Source organism: Lissotriton helveticus, chromosome 8, assembly GCF_964261635.1.
Source record: "Lissotriton helveticus chromosome 8, aLisHel1.1, whole genome shotgun sequence".
Taxonomy (NCBI): Eukaryota; Metazoa; Chordata; class Amphibia; order Caudata; family Salamandridae; genus Lissotriton; species Lissotriton helveticus.
This window is the reverse complement of record NC_136069.1, coordinates 66,584,323-66,605,898: the sequence shown is the minus strand read 5'-3', so window position 1 is coordinate 66,605,898 and position 21,576 is coordinate 66,584,323. Positions and strand designations below refer to the sequence as shown.

The window sequence follows — 21,576 nt, the reverse complement described above, 5'->3', positions numbered from 1 at the left end:
TTGTTGCCCAATCCTGGGTCCAGCGACGTCGACAGCAAGAACCTTCGTGGGACAGCTCGCACCTCCATCCTGGTCGCCGACAACGCCTCCTGGTCCGAGAGACTGCAGAGCCCAGCAGCGCCCACTCACCTGACTGCGGTGACTTCGCCCGGTGCCATCCTGGTGCCCATTTAATCACTGGCTAGTGATTCAAGAACTTGGTCCCCTCTGCTTTCAGGTTTTCTTCTTCCTTGATCCAGGCTTGGATCCATCGAACTTTTCTTCACTGGTCGCCTGCCAGCAACTTCCTTCTTCCAGGCTCCAGGTCCGGCAACGAGATTCCCGACGTCTTTTCAGACCTATGCAGCTGCAGCCCCTGGGCTAGGTAACTTCGGCACTTCGGTGTCCCAGCATAGCCTCACTATCCTAGGGTCAGGATCCACTGTCGTTTTCTCCCTACCAGGTCGGGTTCGCCCGTGAACACTAACTTTGCCTTTACTAGCTTCCATAGACGTTGTCCCGCATCCCGCGTGAGAGTGCACACTCTGCACCCGAGTCCCCTAGGCCTCCTAGAAGTAATCTAACGATTCTATAGTCAAGTCCTAGCGATTCCAAAGCCTATTAGTACTGTACTTACCTGCTAGTAATTTCGCATTCCACTTTTAGAGTATATGGTTTTTCGTGCCCCTCGGGCATTTGTGTATAACGTGCTAACTTAAGTATTTTCGTAAGAGTTTTGTTGTGTGCCTAGCACCCTGTCCTCATAAAGAGTACAGGGTTGTTGTGATTCTAATAAATACACTGTTTATTTTCATAACACTTGTGTGGTGTCCTTTCACTGGGTGTTCAAGGGGTAATGTGATGGTAAAACAGCTGGCTTAACACGCCCTCTAGAGTCTTAGCCTTAGACTGCTCGTATCCATGCTACTAGGATAGCTGGTCTATAAGGTTGACTTACAACCAATCATCAATAAGGGTTGTTTGGACTGATATATAGTGATCACTAGAATAGTGAACACTGCACATCAGGCCAACTTCTCACACCAGGTTACTAGATTAGCATTCTGAAGCTGATGCTATGACGGTTTCTTTAATTTAAGAGGTGCACCAGTGAATTGTCCAGAGCTATTTAGTTTTTTACAATTTTTGTTTGGGGTGTGTCATATTTGAAGATGTAGATGTTGAGGCTTGGGTTCTTGATTAGAAGAGGGCCCTCATTGCATATGAAGTAGAAGACTGGAATTGCTCTGATTGACTTTCTGCTGTAAGAAGAGGAAACTCACTTTTTAAAGCTCTCTTGACTAGGCTGCAAAATGACCTACATTGTTAGGTGGTTGGTCCTATGGATTAGGGTCAGATATCTCATCGTCAGAAACTGCACAGTCAAACCATTCTGACTGTGGCTGTCAGTTTGGGTTGCTGAGGTAAAGGATCTACGAGATCATGGAAAGCATAACCATATGACCTTTGTAGGAAAGTAGGATGTGCTTTCATGTTAACCCTCACTTTTTGCTGGTGCCATTCTGTTTTCTGACTAGTCTGACTGGGATTCTGCTAATCAGAACCCCAATCACTGTTCTCTCACCCTAAATTGGACTATGGTACGTACTCTGGTACCTTCCCAATTGGCTACTGGTGTACCATTCTAAGTCCCTTGTATATGGTACTGAGGTACCCAGGGCATAGGTACACCAGAGGTCTCTCATGGGCTGCAGCATATATTATGCTACTCATCAGGGACCACTCAAACTGTGACCTCAGGCCTGCCATTGCAGTCTGTGTGAGCTGGTACGTTTCCTTATATCTGAGGTCATTGCACTTAAAACACAAAAGTCACTGGTAAGGTAGGCCTTTCAATCCAGAAGGCAGGGTGCTTAGTTATAAATGTGAGGGTGCCCCTGCATAAGCAGGACACCCCCTATAAAACCAGTAGTCAATTCTCCAGGCTTGTAAGTGCGGTCAGCCATTTTACACATATAGTGGCCAGCAAGTCAAGTACAAGATGTCTAACTTTATATTGGCTGCACCGAAACCGGTCATGTTTGGTATCAAACATGTTGGAATCCTACCCTAACAACGATTCCAGTGTTGGATGTAGATTCCCATGTACTGGGGGGGCAAGGCTGCCTCCCTGCATTCCCGGTACCAGCCTTTGAGGGTCTAACAGCAAGCTAGAGCTGCTATCGACCACAGAATCGTTCTGGCCTCCTGCTGCTGAGCCAGGCTCGAGCAGGGGAATGTAGAACATTAGGTTTCCTGTAACAGGGAGGTGCGACCACCTCCCAGACAGGACTTAGTGTATTGGGGTGGGAGCACTAGCCAGCGCCACCAGACTGCTTTAAAGGGCACATTTGGTGCCCTTCTAGCATATTCCAGTGGAAACCAGTTCAGGAAGCCGTTGGCTCCCGCTCTGGTGCGAAACTGGACAAAGGACATGGGAGTATCCTCCCCTCTGTCCAGCCCTTCCTCTGGGAGGTACCCTGGAGTCGTCAAAACTCGTAACTGAAAAGATGAAAGCAAAACTGTTGCTGGAAACTCCAAGACTGGCTGAGGGGGCCATACATGGCATGGATCAAGGCAAAAGAAAGGATCTGCAATGAGAAATTAATCATCAAATTTAGAATGAGGCGAGCCTGGACCTAAAACTGCCCATGAGAAGAATCCCAAGCTTAACCCTACTTTATTGGTCAACACGAGCAACACCAATTACTCTAAGGTCGCCAGCCTGTGTGCTTCTCATTCATTACTTGTACCAGTTAGCGAAGGTCCCTCGAAGACAATAATTTGCGTTGCACTGGAAGTGTTTAGTGGTTGTTCTTCTTTTGCAATCTCATTGTATTCACTTATACACACTTATCTTGTTTACTGTACACTATCATTGTGAAATGTACACGGTCTTAGGTTTGATATGGGGCCCTTTCAAACTTGGATTGCGAACTTCTCATCACAGTTGCAGAGGCAATCAGAAAAGAGGATATGAATGGCATTCTAGAGGAAGTGTGCTCAACAAAAATTTAGCTTGCCCACTATGGGTACAGTTAGCCTCTAGCACCAAGAAAATATTTTACAACATGTAGCACTTAAAAATAAATATACACTCCTGTAAACCTGAGACGGTTAACACAATGACACATCAATTTAAGCAATTCCTTTACTAGTGAATAGCCTTTGTAAAGATCATTAACACTTCTGGGCATTGGTGTGCTCTATAAATGAATTTTCATAATAACAATAATAAATTGGTATGCAAGGGGTTTACCAGATATAGAATATGAAGATCGTTCTCCAGTACAAATCCCTTCATGGCCCTCTGAAGGTCTGCAAATATTCCCAGAGCCTCAGAAGGAGCTAGAGAGGAGGAAAGGGTTGCAGATCCGAGCTGAGTGGGACGGTAGACTTCAACTGTGAATACAAAGAACAGTGAAGAGGTAAAAGAGTGGATTCTAAATCCTCAGTTATTTGACCGACTTTTAACAAAATAAGACATAAAACAGGAGAGGAATAATACTGAGATCACAGGTTCAATGAAGAAGGTATTCTTGGTTTTTGCATTGGCATGCAAGTGAAGTGGAAGTTGCCAGTGAAGCACGCATCTTGTTCAACTTCTGGAATGTTGTTGGTCAGGGGTCCTATGAAGCGGCAGGTCATAAACAGAAGAGGTGAATGGCATACAGAGCACAGCAGGGTCTCGGTCTTCAAACATCTGAGTCAGAGCCATATTAGCTGCATTCAATCCTAGATATCACTAATGGTGCTAGATACTTTGTGGTGAGCTCCGGATAATTTCCACAACTGTCAGGGAGCTTGGTCTCATCCGAGTATTTAGGTGACGGATGGTCACAGTCATAGAATAGAACTTCAAAAAAGGGGTTGACCCCAAGTAACACCACAATGGATGACAGTTTTAGAAAACAAGTGGCCCAGTTTGTATTGGCGACTGTCCTTGTTAAGTAAGGAACGGTGGTCTTCGGTCAATATGAATAAAAAGGTTCAAGCTATCCAGTTTATTTAAATTATATAGCGCCCTCTCAGAATCTTATAAAGGATTCTAAAGGAACATAGGACTACAAACCGGATTCATGTGAGCATGCAAAAAACTCTGGACAAAAATAACAGAAGAGGCAGGATGGATATTTTGACCATAATTACAACTTTGTAGAGCTTCTTAGAAGAGAGTCTTCTCTCAATTGTTATATGAGCAGGAATAACTGCTATAAGAAAAGCAGTCTCCCAAAAATAACCTTTGTCAAGGGATCAAAAGGCTTATAAGGCAAAACAGACAAACCCAAACTCAGCAAATTCACTGAAATGGAGTACAGTAACTTGTCAAAAAGTCTGTCTTTTTGTAGGTACTAATTGTTGTCTACTAAGATTTCCCGAAATCATCAAGTCCTTCGTTCTTTTCATGCAAACAAAAGGTACGTTACCAATATTTCAGCATGTGCCTTGAGAACGGCCCCTAAATATAGAGAAAAGTAAAATATCCTCTCCTCAAGGGCCTTATGGGTCTCTGGATTCAAAGTGACTGCTTAGTTATATTTGAGAAGATGGATGCTCAGTACACTCAAAGGCATACATATAGAGAGTACTCAAACTAAATCCACTCAAAGGAACTCATAATAAGAAGAACAATGGAAAACAATTTGTTTTTCACAGTAGAGATGTACGACATGACATCAAATTACTAAACCAAATTCTGATCTTGGCTCCTGATTTCTAATCCCCTTCCAATAAATTCCTTCTGTGAGGTTTTACCAATGGATTAACTTCAAAACTCAGATGCAAGTCTGAGACCGAGCATTTCACACAGTGCTCAATCACTACTCATCAACCTCGGTGTCATAACCACCTCGCCTACAAATATTGTCCAATTATGCCCACTTGTAAGTTAAATGAAGAACTGTGTTCTCACTGTATGGACAAAACTGTACCATGCAGTCATTTTTCAATTTACTAAACATCTATATCTGTTTCTTTCATGTCATGATAAGTTCTTAAAGTGCTTTAAATGCTTACAGGGTAAGTACTAGACTCTGATGCATTTGAAATGTGTCTAGAGTTCTGTTTCAAATTGGGAGGTGGCTGCAGCCCTCTGAACAGGCTATTAAGAGATTAACTGATTGGGAGAGTATTTATATGAGCAGGACACCCTTTGTTACCTAGTAGTAGTAAAAAGCTTTATTCGATTTTAAAACAAGGTAAAATCATAAAAGCGACAGACATAATATACAATTTCATACACAATCATGGAAACAGATTTAAAAATAGTATTAAACAGTTAAATACATGAGCAAAATAAAGCCTTTTGTTGTAACTACTATTCTTTAAGATAAAGTTTGGGTACCGCCAACTAATTGTGTTGTATCATACTGTGGAAAAGTAAATTTTGCCATGTTCTGTGTCCCTACGCGTCCTCCATCATATGTTATCTGTGCATGATTAATATGCATATGTATTCCCTATGTTCGATTAAAGACGCAATTACAGTTGTGTCCACCTCTAGTATGTCAGTTTCCAGTTCTCGTGAATACTACGAATATCAGGCCTATGTAAAGTTACGTTGCCACGTTTCTCAGTGTGCACGTTATTCCATTGTAAAGTCCCCGTTTCTAGGCCTCAAAAGGGCCTGGACACCAGATTCAGCTCCTGTCTCCTGAAGCCTCGCTGAGGAGCGATACAGCCCCCACCTGTATCCTCGACCCTTCACTTACTTCCTGCCTCACAGTGCCCGGCTCAGCCTGGCTCTGCCTCTGAGTCTGCCAAGAGTATGTTATGATTCTAGTTATCAGTTCAGTTCTCCTTCTCTGCATTCCAAAGCTACTGAATCGCATCAATAGTTTCCGTCATTGTCTAGCCTTTACGTCTCCACGTTAGAGAAATACTGCATTTAATGGTCATTTAATATTCTTCATCACGCACTACATGTAGAATAATGCATGCACCATTCTTAGAGTCTGTTAGCCTTTACCCCGATAACTTTTGGATCCTATCAACATGTTCTCTAAACATCAGATACTAGATACTGCTTAGGTACATGTCGCCCTGACTCTCCAGACTTCAGTCTCTGCTCCTAGCACAGAGTTCGTAGCCCCCAGCTTCTCCTAGTAACACGTCATTGCCAGTTTGCGCGCACCATTAGGTCAGAGGTCCCGGCTCCTTAGGTAGCCCCCTCCATGTTTCCGCCCCATTTATGACATATTCTGTTACGTTTGCATCACATGTCTATGTATACGCCTCTGTTACACCTACTTTCACCCTTATCTTTCGCGACTGCTATTGACCACACCCACTGCTCCGCCTATCGTATGTATTGTAATGCAACTGTTTTAGTATATATGATCATGTCTTGTTATTTAATGTTACGCCGATTCCGATTCTGCCCCCGGCAGCGCTGCCATCCTATTCCTGTGCAGGTTATCCTGTTCCTGTCCTTATGCTGCATTAAACCTGCAAAACTCCTACTACCTCGAATCTTGACTCTTATTTATTGAGCTATCTGTTATTCATTTATCCATTCAAAAATAGAGGTATTATTTATTTATTTACCACATAATGGCGCCCGAACAGGGACTTGCCCTTTCCCCACGCGTCGGTGAAGCCACGCCGGCCCCCTGACCCTCTGCAGTCATGACGGAACTCTTCTGCGCACCGGCAGATATTTCTGCTTTAAGTATCCCTCAGGCCCACGGAGGAGACGGAGGAGGCGGTCCAGCATCCAGACGAGACGGTGGAGGAACGCGGCGAGTCCCGACCAGAGCCCAAGCCGAGAGTCCAAGGTCCGAGGTATCCGGAGGCCCACCCGTAACAGAAGTCCGAAGTTCGTCCGTCCGGCGTCGAAGCAGTCCAGTCCAGTCCGAGGCTTTCCGTTCTTGCTGCCCGGTGAGTACCGTTGCTGGGGTAGTATCTAGACAGGGTCAATCTAATTGACTCTGGTCCGTGGGTTGGTGGTACACAGACCCACAAACGAAGTGTCCACTTCGGTGGATGCGGGTCCTGATGAGTCTCTGTATGAGACCGGTAAGTCTCGTACTGTTTCAGCAGTGCATCTAGTTTCTGTTCTAGTCAGTTCTGTTCTCGAGAAAATTCATGTATTCTGTTTCCCGTATTCCAGGTAGTATTCTGTTCGAACTGTTATTCTGAATGTTATTCATGTATTTTAATGTTGTGGTATGAGTGTGAAGTAATTATCGTGTTTATTGTGTATTGTGTTGTGTCCAGATTATAGTTCAGTCATGCCGCTCTTTTCAAAACTGCGTCAGTTAAAAACCAGAAAAGGTCTGCTAGAAGCAGCAGTTCCTGTCCCGCCTAGGGACAGTCCAGGTCATTTTATGTATCAAAAGCATGGCATAAGTGCCATACTATATCTAGATTTATGGGTCGAGTATACCAAACAGTTAGAAGAAAAGTATAGATGGCCTGTATCAGGCACATGGGATGCCGAGTGCATCATGCGAGTAGAAGAAGCATTATGGAAAAAGAAAGCCAGACAGTAATCTCATAAAAGAACCGAAAAAGAAATCAGAAAGTCAGAATTAAGTAGAGAATCCTTAGAACGAGCCCAAGAAAGGGAATTAATCGAGATAGGTGAACGAGTCAAAACCGAACAGTCAGACAGACAGAGGCATGCTCTTATTAAGGGTATGTATCCTCTTCTTGCCGAGGGCTTGCCAAAAGCAACCCCGGAGGCATCCAGTAATTTCCCGCCACCATTAGTTCCGCTCAAGCTACGTCACAAACCGACCGCAGCTGATATTTTCATTTCGTCCTATTTGGACGACACAGTCCCAGAATATGCAAATCCCGCTCCGCCAGTCCCTGTAAATCAGGCACTTCCCGTTCCTCCAGACACCGGAGTACCTGTTACGGTACCCCCGGTCCAGCCCGCCATACAAGTCCAGCCTACATTTCCATTTCCCACTCTGCCAGGACGAAGAGCATCAGTAGACGACTCTAGTTTAGGGGCCGCAGGGGGAGGTCCTCCTCAAACCCCGCCGCCACACAAGCGTTTAACGTTAGCCGAATTACATGCACAAGCGTCACAGCGTACGCCCAGATATCAGTCTGTTGCAGAAATAAGAAAAGCCCTTACCGAATGTGGCTATGATCCAGTCCCAGGCGAGGATAGTATGGTTTTATATTCATTACGCGTGAGAAAGGTGACCGAGTATCTAGTCACCCTACCAGATATGAAAGAAGATCTAGACAGAATATATCGTTTCATCCGTACAGGGAATGATCCAGAAAGTATTAGTGACGTCATGTGCCAAAGAAAAGTTGAAGTCCAGCTCATGATATTAAAGTTTCTGATTAATTGTCTAATAAGGGAACAAGATTATCCGACCAAAGATCGAGCCGAAATGAAAGTCCTGACAAGGTGGAGTGATAATATAGCCGAGGGTAAGCATAAGACCATCAGTAGTATAGAGAGTATGTACAAGAAGATTCGTAAAGAAATAATAAGGGTACACGAACAACGTAAAGAAGCACAAGTAAGCGAGAAAGAAAATGACTCTTCTACAGAAGAGGTAGAGGACGAGAATCCCGACAGAATAGCGTATGTAGGAAAATCTAGATTTCCAGATCGCCATTCACGTCTAGAACACAAGTCAGTTTTACATCATCCAGCACCAGAACAAGGTTCTCTGGAACAAGTATTTCAAGCTACCGATCACATTCTGAAATCACGAATCGGTTATAGTGAGTTAAGTACTATGCATGAACAAGAACTAGTCCGATCAGCAGTCCGATGGATTACTGATTCTACCACTTTTCCAGACGAAATAGTGGCACAAATGTTTCTGAAATTGCCCCCAGCCGAGCAACGACTGGTGGGTATGTATATGATCCAGCACCTCATTACATTGTATGAGGGTCAACATTCTGATCCAGGTCCGTTACACGATGTCCTGAACGAGTTACTCCAGTATAGATGGAAAGGTTTAGGTACCGATTTGATTAGTGTCATTTTAGAACAGCGCCACAAATATAGTATGTTTTTGAACCCGCATTTTGTTCATGTCTCACCTCCAGAAAGTAAACCCTTTTACATAGACAGACAGAATCCGTTACGAGAAGTGCATCCAGTTAAGACAGAGGGTGGTGAAATGCAACGAGTGTTTGTTTACACCCCTATCACAAAGATGGAACTCTTAGAGATGAAAAAGTTAATTCCCTGTCATGATAAAGATCCAGCAGGGTTCCACCGAGAATTAAAAGACATGCTCCGTATGGGAGAATACACGTATCCAGATATCATTAAAATGTTAAAGGTCCTGTTGCCCGCGGGCATATATGAAAAACTCAAAGAAAAAGAATGGGAGGTGGGAGAGAAAAAGATCGATTGGACAGTCCTAGAAGCTGAAGACAAGGCACGAGTACCAGGTACCGGTCTTGGAGATAAATGTAAAGAATTACCTGAATTATTAATACAAGTTTTGCCTAGGTTATTGACAACTAGAAAAGAAGACTGGGATGCAATCTCAGCATGTAAACAGAAACAAGACGAAGACACTAGTGATTATTATTCCAGATTTGAGAAATGTTTTACCATAAACAGTGGCCTCAAGACAAGTAGCGAGTCATACCCTCATCTTTTTGTTACTAAATTAGTCGAGAATTCAAGTCCACAAGTTAAGAATCGAGTTTTGAAAGTCGAAAGTACCTGGCAAGCTAATACCCCGTCCCAAATGTTACAGATGCTTCAATATCACCAGAATAGAATCAGAGAAGAGCAAGATCACGAGAGAAAACGTATGAAAGACACGAAAATGAAAGTACTAGTTGCACAATCTGTTCCTCAAGACAGTCAGAAGAGGGGTACAAATCAAGCCAGTCATCCTGCAGCTCCCGTTAAAGGGAACTGCAATTATTGTAAACAGCCAGGTCATTTTATAAACGAGTGTGCAGTTCTGAAACACAACATAGCTACCGGTAAGACTAAAGAAAGACCACGTCCGCCGAGACAAGAACAAGTTACACAGACTCCGCAGTCACAGAATGCACCACAGACAGTTACAGCACCGCAGCCTATCGCTGCAACACAGCATGTTACACAGCAGATGTACCAGTATGCACAGTCTGAGTATCCAGAGTATCAGCCATATTCATGAAACAGCCTAGAGAGGGAGGTAGGCTTGCCTCTCATCGAGATACCTGTAGATCAAGAAGGTCCCTATGTTCATAGTCAAGTACTAGGGAAAGATAGAAAGTTTTTGATTGATACAGGGGCAAGTAGGACCACTATAAGTCACGCCGAAGTTCCAGGGGCTCCGCTCTCAGGCTCAAGAAATGTTTCCCTTGGATTTTCAGGAAAACCTATTGTAAATGAAATATCAAAGCCAGTTACTCTAGAAGTAGGTCCATTGTCCCGCACTACTGATCTGTTACTTACTAAGTCATGTCCAGAAAATCTATTAGGCATTAAGACACTGAAAGAATTAGGTGCAGTTATATGCTGTTCCCCAGAGGGAATACGATTGTTCCTACGTGACTTCAAGGGTCACTATGTATTACGAGATTTTGATCCAAGATTGTCTAATGTTCCGCAGCATTTATGGGCGCAAGGTCCAACTGATGTTGGCTTTATGCAAATCACACCCCATCGTGTGACTCTCAAGCCAGGTGTAGTCCTGCCACGAATCAGACAGTACAGATTGCCACCTGAGGCTGTAGCAGCCTTATCCAAAATTATTGACGAGCTCATGGCTCAAGGAGTAGTTGTAGAAACTGACTCCAATGTATGCAATTCTCCGATCATTCCTGTTATGAAACGTACTGATCCAAATGCACCTCCAGTATATCGTTTAGTGATTGATCTCCGAGAACTTAATAAATGTATTATTCCCCAGTATCCAGTTGTCCCAGATATCTCTTCCCTGTTGACAGCCATTGATTCCGAAGCCTCATTTTTTACAGTCATAGACCTCAAGAACGCATTTTTCAGTGTCCCCATTCATCCAGACAGCCAGTTTCTTTTCGGATTTTGTTTAAATGGAAGGAGCTATATGTTCACACGCGCTCCTCAAGGTTTCACAGAAAGTCCTAGTATTTACAGTCAAGCACTCAAGAGACAACTAGACAACATTCACATGCCAACTGACACTGCCCTGCTCCAGTATGTCGATGATCTACTGATCACAGCCCGTTCTGAACGTGCTTGCGAGCGAGCATCCCTTACAGTCTTGTATTTTCTAGCCGAGATGGGACACAAGGTGTCCCCTTCTAAGCTTCAATTCTGTGTCCAGCAAGTGGTCTACTTAGGACACTTACTGTCCAAGAGGGGTAGGCAGTTGACACCAGACCGAATCCAGTTAATAGCGAGTCTTCCTCAGCCAAGGACCCAGAAGGAGGTACGTGCTTTTATTGGCCTCACTTCTTATTGCAGACAATGGATTCCTCAGTATGCATTTCTAGCCAAGCCACTGATACAGTTAACGACACAGGAGGCAGCCGTATCGACTGTCCTCCCTTGGACATCTGAACATACACTTAGTTTCAATGAGTTAAAGAAAGCCCTATGTCAAGCTCCAGTTCTAGCAACACCGAACTACAGTAAGTCTTTTACACTTTTCGTCACTGAACGCGAAGGTACAGCATTATCAGTTCTCACACAAGATCAAGCAGGACAGTACAAGCCCTGTGCTTATTTTTCGAGCACATTAGATCCTGTAGCCCAGGCTCTGCCTGCGTGCCTCAAGTCAGTTGCAGCCACAGCACTAGCTATCAGACAAAGTGATTCCATAGTCTTAGGACATTCCTTGACAGTACAAGTCCCACACTCCGTGGAAGTTCTTTTAAACCGAACACAAACTCAGCACTTGACAATTGCACGTTTAACAGGTTATGAATTGACACTGTTCCAGCCACACATAGAAATCAGACGCTGCAACGTTTTAAATCCTGCTACATTGTTACCATCAGTTACTTCGAATTCTGCCACACACGACTGTGTGGAAGTAGTCAACATCATGACAAAGCCAAGACAAGATCTGACAGATATTCCATTACCAGATCCAGACCTGACACTTTATGTGGATGGTTCATGTATGAGAACAAGTACAGGAGAACTAGTCGCCGCGTATGCAGTGACTACCGACACCGACGTTATAGAGACACACCGTATTGACACCCTGTCTGCTCAAGCAGCAGAGCTAGTTGCTCTGACTCAAGCCTGCATACACGCCAAGAACCTGAAAGTTAATGTTTACACAGATTCACGTTACGCATTTGGAGTTGTACATGACTTTGGAGTGCTCTGGCAAGAGAGAGGTTTCATGACTTCTCATGGAACCAAGATTCAGCATGGTCTCCTCATTCAAGCTCTGTTAGATGCCATACATTTACCGACATCCATTGCTATCATGAAGTGCAAAGCACATACGAAAGTTACTGACATTATTTCCCAGGGTAATGATCTAGCAGATCGCACAGCCAAGCTTACAGCTCAGACTCCAGACATTTCAGTTAATCCGACACAGACGCACACTCCAGATCTGACTACATGTCTGACAGTTAAAGACCCTACTCAAGATGTCATAGATATCCAGTTACATGCTACTCCCGATGAAATCAAGAAATGGTCCGAACAAGGAGGGGTACAGACAGATCAGGGATGGTTAACAAAGGGTAGAGCCACATGGTTTCTCCCCGACTCTATGGTTCAAGTCATTATTAATACCGCACATAGTCCAGCACATTTAGGAGAAAAAGCTATGTTAGACAGTATCCAGAACATTTGGTTCAACAAGCATTTCCGAGCTGCAGCCAAGCAGAAAGTCCGTACCTGTATGATATGTTGTCAGTTTAATCCAGGTAAAAGTGTCCCGGTGGAACAAGGTGGTTTCCAGCCCCCTGACCACCCTTTTGAAGTCCTCCAGATGGATTACATTCAGATGGAGCGATGTCGAGGTTTCAAGTATGTCCTTGTAGTTGTATGCGCTTTGTCCAGGTGGACGGAGGCATATCCAGTTCCAGACTACACAGCCGCGACCACTGCCAAGCAGTTGGTTCGTGAGTTCTTCCCCCGTTACGGACTCCCTAGAGTCGTATATTCTGACAACGGCCAGCCATTCTCATCTGAGTTGATGAAACACGTGTCCCTTTTGTTAGGGTACCAGTGGAAGTTCCATTGTGTACGCCATCCTGAAGCAGCTGGTCTCGTAGAGAGACATAATCAGACCCTGAAAATCCGAATTGCAAAAGTTTGTCAAGAGAAAGGTGTGGACTGGCTAATAGCTCTGCCAGTTGCTTTGTTCTATATGCGCATGGTCGCACATTCCAGATCAGGTCTGTCCCCGTATGAGGTCGTTTTCGGCCGCCCCCCTAACATGTGGGGTACTCCTAGACCCCGAAGTATTACCGATGTTTCAAGTAATATGCTGACAGATTACCTAGCTTCCTTGATGTCTGCCCTCAACTCTTGTCGTTCACAGGTTGCCGCCGCATTTCCAGACAATACCGAGGTGGCACCGCATGAAATCGTTCCCGGATCCATGGTCCTAGTGCGAAATTTCGATCGCTCAAGTCCGCTGGAGCCTCGCTGGAAGGAGCCCCGACAGGTCCTCCTGGCCACCCGTACAGCCGTGAAGTTGGAGGGACGCAAAGGCTGGGTGCATCTTTCGCATATCAAAAGGTTTCATGGATTGAAACCAGTTTCAAAGAACATTTCCCAGGATTCAAAGGACTGCCAAAGTACTATTCTTAAGGACTGTCCCGCAAAAGACAATGATACTGCACCCTCCCTGTTAGAGACAACTCCGCAACAGGAGTATAAACTTAAGTTAAGGTCTAGTAAAATAAGTCAGCCAGTTTGATTGTCTAAGTCCTCCCCTAGGTGAAACGGTTAGACCGGTTTCTGACATGTATAAAATAGACCCCCATAGTGAGAGAGTTAGTCAAAACTCAATCCGATGTATCGTTTTTCTATGTTTCATATTATTTCTCAGTGTTATGATTTCCTGCACCAGTTATGCATTTTATCTGTATTTTCCAGTTTCTCATGTAAATAAGTCCTCTAATGCTACAGTAGAGCACACGTTTAGTGATCTGCCTCCTCATGAACTCTCTTACCGCCTCGCTATGCGTAACAATTCTTTCATCCGCATGTTACATTATTCACACCAGACCAGCAATGCCACTAATTGTTGGGTGTGTGGTCGACTCCCCCCTTTCCAGACCCCGAAGGTTGTTCTGCCACTTTTTCCTTATCCATTTTCACATAATGGTTCGTGTGGAGCATGGTCCACGTTAACGTCATCCTCAACAGATATGTCTTTTCTTAACAGTACATGTTTCCCAGACAAGCAAGGTCTTCCCCACAGGACAGGGTTAGATCTAGAAAACGAAGTTTACAATTTAGGTAATTATTCTTCGAATTTCATGGTCCTGAATGTTCAGTCTGATTCCACTCCAGACTTACCTGCTATTTCAGTACTACCAGTCAAAGGCGAATTATGTGTTAGAAATAATGGTTCCGTACATGTAGGCCATAGTGATTGTACTACTATTGTCAAATATAGTGACAGTAGGAAATCTATTTTTAAAGCTTCACGTCATTCTTATTTTATTTGTGGTCAAACTGCATATGTTCGTCTGCCCCTCGATTGGGAGGGAACCTGTTACATTGCCTTCCTACTGCCACCTGTTTTCCTAGCCCCATCTGATTATCATAGAAACACACATCTAGTACACCTTAGACATAGAAGGGAGATTGAGTCCCCCATTGTCGATTATACTGAAACTGCTCTAGAACAGTATACAGATTTCAATAGAGGTTTCTTCTTCTTTATAGGACCTATCCAGAATAGTAAGCTAATTCGTAGATTAACCAGAACCCTTGAAGCTGTAGTAAATGAGACTGCCTCTGCTCTAGGTAACTTAACCGAAGAGCAATCTGCTATGAGATTTGTCGTTTTACAGAATCGTCTCGTCCTTGACGTCATATTGGCCGATAGGGGCGGGGCCTGTAGAGTCATCGGATCTAGTTGCTGCATTTTCATTCCAAATAACGCGCCGTCTGTTTATTCAGCTATAACCAGACTCCATAAAATTGCCCATCTGTTACACCAAGACCCAGGCACCTGGACATGGTCCGGTTGGTTCTGGAATATAATTTCCGCTTGGGGATGGAAAGTCTTGTCCTTTCTAGGTATTGCAGTAGCGATCATATTCAGCTGCTGCCTCTGTATACAATGTGGCCCTGCGATTTGCGGCATTTGTGCTACCTCTTGTATTCCTAGTCCCAAGTCCCGTTCTAAGTCCCGTTCCAAGAAAATTCGAGACGAGCAAATGATACTGTATGAAATGATAGAGTGTATCATGAATATTGATGTTTCCTGATGGAAACGTAGTGACAAGGAGGGAATGTGGAAAAGTAAATTTTGCCATGTTCTGTGTCCCTACGCGTCCTCCATCATATGTTATCTGTGCATGATTAATATGCATATGTATTCCCTATGTTCGATTAAAGACGCAATTACAGTTGTGTCCACCTCTAGTATGTCAGTTTCCAGTTCTCGTGAATACTACGAATATCAGGCCTATGTAAAGTTACGTTGCCACGTTTCTCAGTGTGCACGTTATTCCATTGTAAAGTCCCCGTTTCTAGGCCTCAAAAGGGCCTGGACACCAGATTCAGCTCCTGTCTCCTGAAGCCTCGCTGAGGAGCGATACAGCCCCCACCTGTATCCTCGACCCTTCACTTACTTCCTGCCTCACAGTGCCCGGCTCAGCCTGGCTCTGCCTCTGAGTCTGCCAAGAGTATGTTATGATTCTAGTTATCAGTTCAGTTCTCCTTCTCTGCATTCCAAAGCTACTGAATCGCATCAATAGTTTCCGTCATTGTCTAGCCTTTACGTCTCCACGTTAGAGAAATACTGCATTTAATGGTCATTTAATATTCTTCATCACGCACTACATGTAGAATAATGCATGCACCATTCTTAGAGTCTGTTAGCCTTTACCCCGATAACTTTTGGATCCTATCAACATGTTCTCTAAACATCAGATACTAGATACTGCTTAGGTACATGTCGCCCTGACTCTCCAGACTTCAGTCTCTGCTCCTAGCACAGAGTTCGTAGCCCCCAGCTTCTCCTAGTAACACGTCATTGCCAGTTTGCGCGCACCATTAGGTCAGAGGTCCCGGCTCCTTAGGTAGCCCCCTCCATGTTTCCGCCCCATTTATGACATATTCTGTTACGTTTGCATCACATGTCTATGTATACGCCTCTGTTACACCTACTTTCACCCTTATCTTTCGCGACTGCTATTGACCACACCCACTGCTCCGCCTATCGTATGTATTGTAATGCAACTGTTTTAGTATATATGATCATGTCTTGTTATTTAATGTTACGCCGATTCCGATTCTGCCCCCGGCAGCGCTGCCATCCTATTCCTGTGCAGGTTATCCTGTTCCTGTCCTTATGCTGCATTAAACCTGCAAAACTCCTACTACCTCGAATCTTGACTCTTATTTATTGAGCTATCTGTTATTCATTTATCCATTCAAAAATAGAGGTATTATTTATTTATTTACCACAATACATGTGTAGAATAAGAGCTATGGATTCCGAGCGAGAAAATTTAAATGAAACACTGGAACTATAATTAATCATGGGTACTCCGAAATTTCAAGCAACCTTTGAGAAACATTGCTATACATTTGGCATTTGATACTGTTTCTAAATGTTGAAGTGCCAGAAAAGCAGGACGGCATCTACTCAAACCCTTGGATAACAATATTGGAATAATCCAACGTTTGCGTGGTAAAACATAGTATTTGCAGAACAAAAGTACATGAATAGTAGACTGTTCAGAAATACCGTCACAGGGGCACCGGATATTAAAAGAGGATCAATCTTGTCTCCTTGGGAATGTTACCAGGCGGAAAAACAAATTGAGCCTAAACCGAGTCAGCAGATATTTTTCATAGTTGGTCAGGCAAAAGGTAAGATACGGTTGGTTGCCCAGAGTGCATTGAATAGCTAAGCTATGTCGGTTTGAAACTTTATTGATTTCTTGGGCTATATGTAATTCCCTTAAATGTGACAAACAAGACAATCTCAAGGTCTTTCTAGTAATACTCGATAGTATCGCAGGTTCTTTAAAATATATTAAAAGATCCAAAGCCTTGAGAAAATTGTGCACAAATGACAGTCACGGAATATCTGACCAATTGTCTAGACCCATACAGTCTGATAATAGCGCACGAGTTAGGCTACATTGCTCCGTTGTCCGAATACGGTGCCACAGTGGTATTGGCTGAATTTTTATGTAATCAGCAATATAGTCCATACCCAATTCGACATGGCAAGCAAACGTTGGAGAACACTGCGGAACGGCCAGCAAATAACAAATAAAAATATTCTCTACCCTCTGCAGAATATCCACGGGTACATAGCCCCACACCCCAGCACCGTAGACAGCTACGCTGTGACACTTAGCATAATAAATTTGCATGAGTTCTTTTGGGGGAGGCTTCCCTATTTTATGTGCAAAGGCAATTAGGGCAGATGTAGCTCTTAAAAATAGGAGATGCCTACTAGCGATGGCCGGTTTCCAAGAAGAAGTATTATCAAATAGGATACCAAGGTAAGGGTATGTCTTGGTGAAGTCCAACTTAGTTTCTTCAATTAGTATCGATTTTTTCTTGGATGTCTTTTGGCCAAAATGCATAGCATAGGTTTTTTTAATATTGACCATTAAATCCAGTGAAGCCATAAATTTACAGTAGGAATTTAACTGGGTCTGAAGTTGTAGTGTGGTTCGCGCCATGATCACCGCGTCGTCCGCGTAAAGTAACACGGGAATGGGACAACGGGCGATTGCTGGTAAGTCCTGACTCCCCTCTAACATGGCCTTCTCGAGACCATTTGTATAAAGGTTAAATAAAAAAGGGTGCCAGGACACACCCCTGTCTGACAACCTTTGTGACTGAGAAGGGGAAGGTAAGCTCCCCGTTCACCCCAAATCTCACCCTGGCCGATGCTCCCAAGTACAACTCACGCAAGAAGGATATTATCGGGGGGTCTACACCCAGTTCCACTAGGACTGACCACAGCCTTGAATGTGAAACACAGTCAAAGGCTGCGGTCAGATCCACGTAGACCAGGTGTAGATTGCCCCTCTTTGCCTGAGCGTATTTCCCAATTAGAAGGGAGAGATTCAGAGCCTGCTCCACCGTGCCCAGCCCCTCCCGGAAACCGTATTGGAGGTCTGTCATGATGTTGTTTTCCTCAGACCAGGCCCTTAGTCTATCTAAGATCAAGCGGCCTGCAACTTTGCCGAGGGAATCCAGGAGGGAAATGGGCCTGTAGCATGCCGGGTTGTTGCGGTCTCCCTTCTTAAAAATGGGCAGCAGAATAGAAGTTGACCAAGATTTTACAAGACCCCCTGTTACATCCTGATCATCTCATTCCCTGCTGCTCAGCCTGTGTGTGTATGATGTCATTGGAATGTTACTGTGTGCATGGTTTGAATGTGTGGTCAGTTTGATTGAGTGGGCTGAGCAGCTGGATGCTGCTCCCGGTGGGGCCTGATTCCTACTTCCTATTACTTACTTTTATCTAATTATAACTAATAAATTCCAGCTTAAGAATACCAACGTCTACTGGATCTTCTTACTATACAATTTACAAATACTACATGCAATACCCCCTTTGTTACCTCTACCTCTGAGGGAGGAACTACTGGTTTTATCTGTAGTGTCTATTCAATTCCAGCCTTCCCACTGATTGTTTTGTGTGTATTTTATGCAGTGCGCATTGTGATCGATGTGATGCTTGAATAGCATACTCTGCCACGACAGAGTTATTGTTGCTAAAGTCGGAGATTCAAGATCCACGGTCAAGGCCTGTCAGGCCTCTGTTATTCTTGAAGCTGTATGAAGCATTCATGCACATCAGAGAAGTTGCAGCTGTCTGGTTAAGATGTAGGCAGCATACCCAGCAAATCCCTGTACAGCCTGGCATCAGCACCATTGTGAACGAGATGTCTTGATTAACCTTGCATTCAGCAACCCAACTCGGACAGCTTTTCTCCTGCTCCTTCTCTAGTGTAGTAAGCAAAGATGATTGCCAGTGAAAGCTTCCAATGGTCTGTATGGCCACAGAGGTCAATCTCGGTGGCAGAAAATCTTAAGATTGAGCACTAGCTCATAACAAGTGTGTCCACTGTGAGAAGTTAGGCTGGCATATGGACACCTTGCATCAGTCGAAACGACCCTTATGGTGATGGTTGTAAAGTCAACCTTATAGACCAGCTATCCTAGTGATAGCATGGACAAGCAGTCTTAGGCTAAAACTTCAGAGAGCATGTGAAGCCAGCTGTTTTACCATATATAATCCCTTGAATACCAAATGAAAGGACACCACACAAGGTATATATCAAATATATATGTATTTATTACTAACACAACCCCTCTGCACTCTTTATGAGGTCAGAGTTCGAGATACGTTACAAGTTACTCATTAAGCATACTATAAGTTGGAAAAATACAATTCTGCCCTAGGGGCCTCACGAACCATATACTAAGTAAGTGGTATAAGAGCCACTACAGGAAAAGTGAATAGGCCTAGGGCATCGCTGGGGCTACACTACAGGACCAAAGGTTTGGAAGTAGGAGACCCACGAGAGACGCGTGTAGTGTGGGAACACAGACGCAAGTTACCATTGACTTACAATGGAGAACGAAGAAGTCACAAAGTTACTGATTAAGGACACTTCCGGGTGGACTACGGTGAAACCCCTTTAAATTAGGACACTTGGATAGTCAATACCCACGGGAGCACCGGAGTTCTCGAGTTACCTCACCCAGGGAAGCCGGGTGCATAGGTGTCTTTTCGTGTCGGGTTTCGTCTATGCTTTCAATGGAGACCTGCAAAAGAAGTGCTGCAGGCGGCCGAAGGAAGAGTGTCCGGGTGGATCCAAGGGTGGATCAAGGAGCTGAAGAACCTGAAAGCAGAGGGGACAGAGTCTGGGTCACTAGCCAGTGACCAGGATGGAACCAGGTGATGTCGCGATGCAAACAGGTGAAGAGGTGAACTTGTCTCTGCAGCCACGAGGACCAGGATGCGTCGACGATGACCAGGAGATGGAGTCGAGCTGTCCCACGAAGGCTCTAGTTGACTGCGGTGTCGGTATCCGGATTGGACCCAACAAGCCTTGGTAACAGCAACCCACGTAGGATGTGAAGATTCGCTTCAGTTCAGACCAGCAAGGTCTGAGGAGCTTCTCTTTTGGAAGGAAGCTGGAGCAAGCCTGGAGCAACAAGGCCAGCGTTGAAAATTAAAAGGATCGTCTTCAGGGGACTCACTAACCAACGGGCTAGCAACCGGGAAGATGCATCGAGCTGAAATGCAGGAGCGGGCCCCACGCGGCACTAGTGGATTGTGGAGGGCTGAGCTCTGGTGCAGACGTTGCTCGGGTCTGGGGCTTCTCGTGTCCGCCACGGGTCTCAGCTTTGCTGTGGATGTGGGTCGGAGTCCAAGAAGTCTGGAAGTCCAGTCCTGAGTAGCTGAGTCATCGGGTTCCGTCTGGAGCTTCGACAAAGCAAACCGGCAAGTTACTGGTGGTGCCTGTTTGAACAGGGTGGTCACTCCTTGACCACAAGGGAGATCTTCTTCAGTCTTCTAGTCAGCATAGAATGTCGAAGTCCAAGAGTTCTGTTTCGTAGTTTCTTTCCAGGGTAATCTGATGTCTCTAGACACAGCTCCTGACTTTATACCAAACTAATGGGCTGGATTACCTGCTAGGTCCCTACTATGGGTGGACCCTGAGAAGGGGGTGGTTACACCCCTTTCTCTTTGTATAGTTCCGTGCCAGAGCTGGGGCTGGAGTGCAACTGGTTTGAACCGGGCTATGCATGGAGCACCTTGTGTGCCCCAGGCAGTGTCTCATTTTGCAGCCCTCCCTGCCCCAATACACTAACAGCCTGTCTGGTGGTGGTGGTGGGGGGGGGGGGTAGTATTCATAGAACAGCTATAAGGACATGGTTCCGAAGCTGCAGAGGGGCTCAGCTCATGCTAGGGCACCTTCTCACATAACACCAAACACTCTGCCTCCAGGATTATTAAGCCCTGCCATAGGAGTGACTTATAAGTGCATATGTGTCTATATATAAGGGTAGATATAGGTATACTATATCTAAGCAAGGGGTGATTACACCACCTTGCCCAGGCTGAGTGATCAGCCTGTGGTGTCAGTTTGGATGGCCAGCCAGGGGTGGCACAATACATGCTGCAGCCCCTGGTAGGCCTTGGATGCACCTATGCCCTGGGTACCTATAGTACACTATACAGGGGCTCACAGAGGTGACCCAATACCCAATCAGGTGTGTACCTAAAGTACATGGTATCAATTTAGAGAGAGAACAGCTGGGCTGTGGGTCTGATTAGCAGGCCCACAGCCACAATAAAGTCAAAAAAACAGAAAATCACAGCAAAAAGTGGAAGCAGACCCTACTGTCCTACATCCACTAACAGATAAGGACTAATAGTCTGGACCCAATGCTTTGCACAGGTGCCTGGAGACATTTGTAAGAATAAAACGTCTGCTGTTGCCTCTTCCCAAGGGTGAGAATAAGCCACTAGACAGGAG

General features: G+C 44.7%; 1 protein-coding gene across 2 annotated transcripts in view; it reads right to left on the bottom strand.

Annotated features, from left to right (window-relative positions):
• Positions 1-21,576, bottom strand: part of POLQ (DNA polymerase theta) — a 478,304-nt gene that overhangs the window by 338,238 nt on the left and 118,490 nt on the right. For both annotated transcript variants that reach the window (XM_078656637.1, XM_078656638.1), the window contains one exon: positions 3,239-3,381. In XM_078656637.1, coding sequence (XP_078512763.1) covers positions 3,239-3,381 — 143 coding nt within the window. The remainder of the gene's footprint in view (positions 1-3,238; positions 3,382-21,576) is intronic.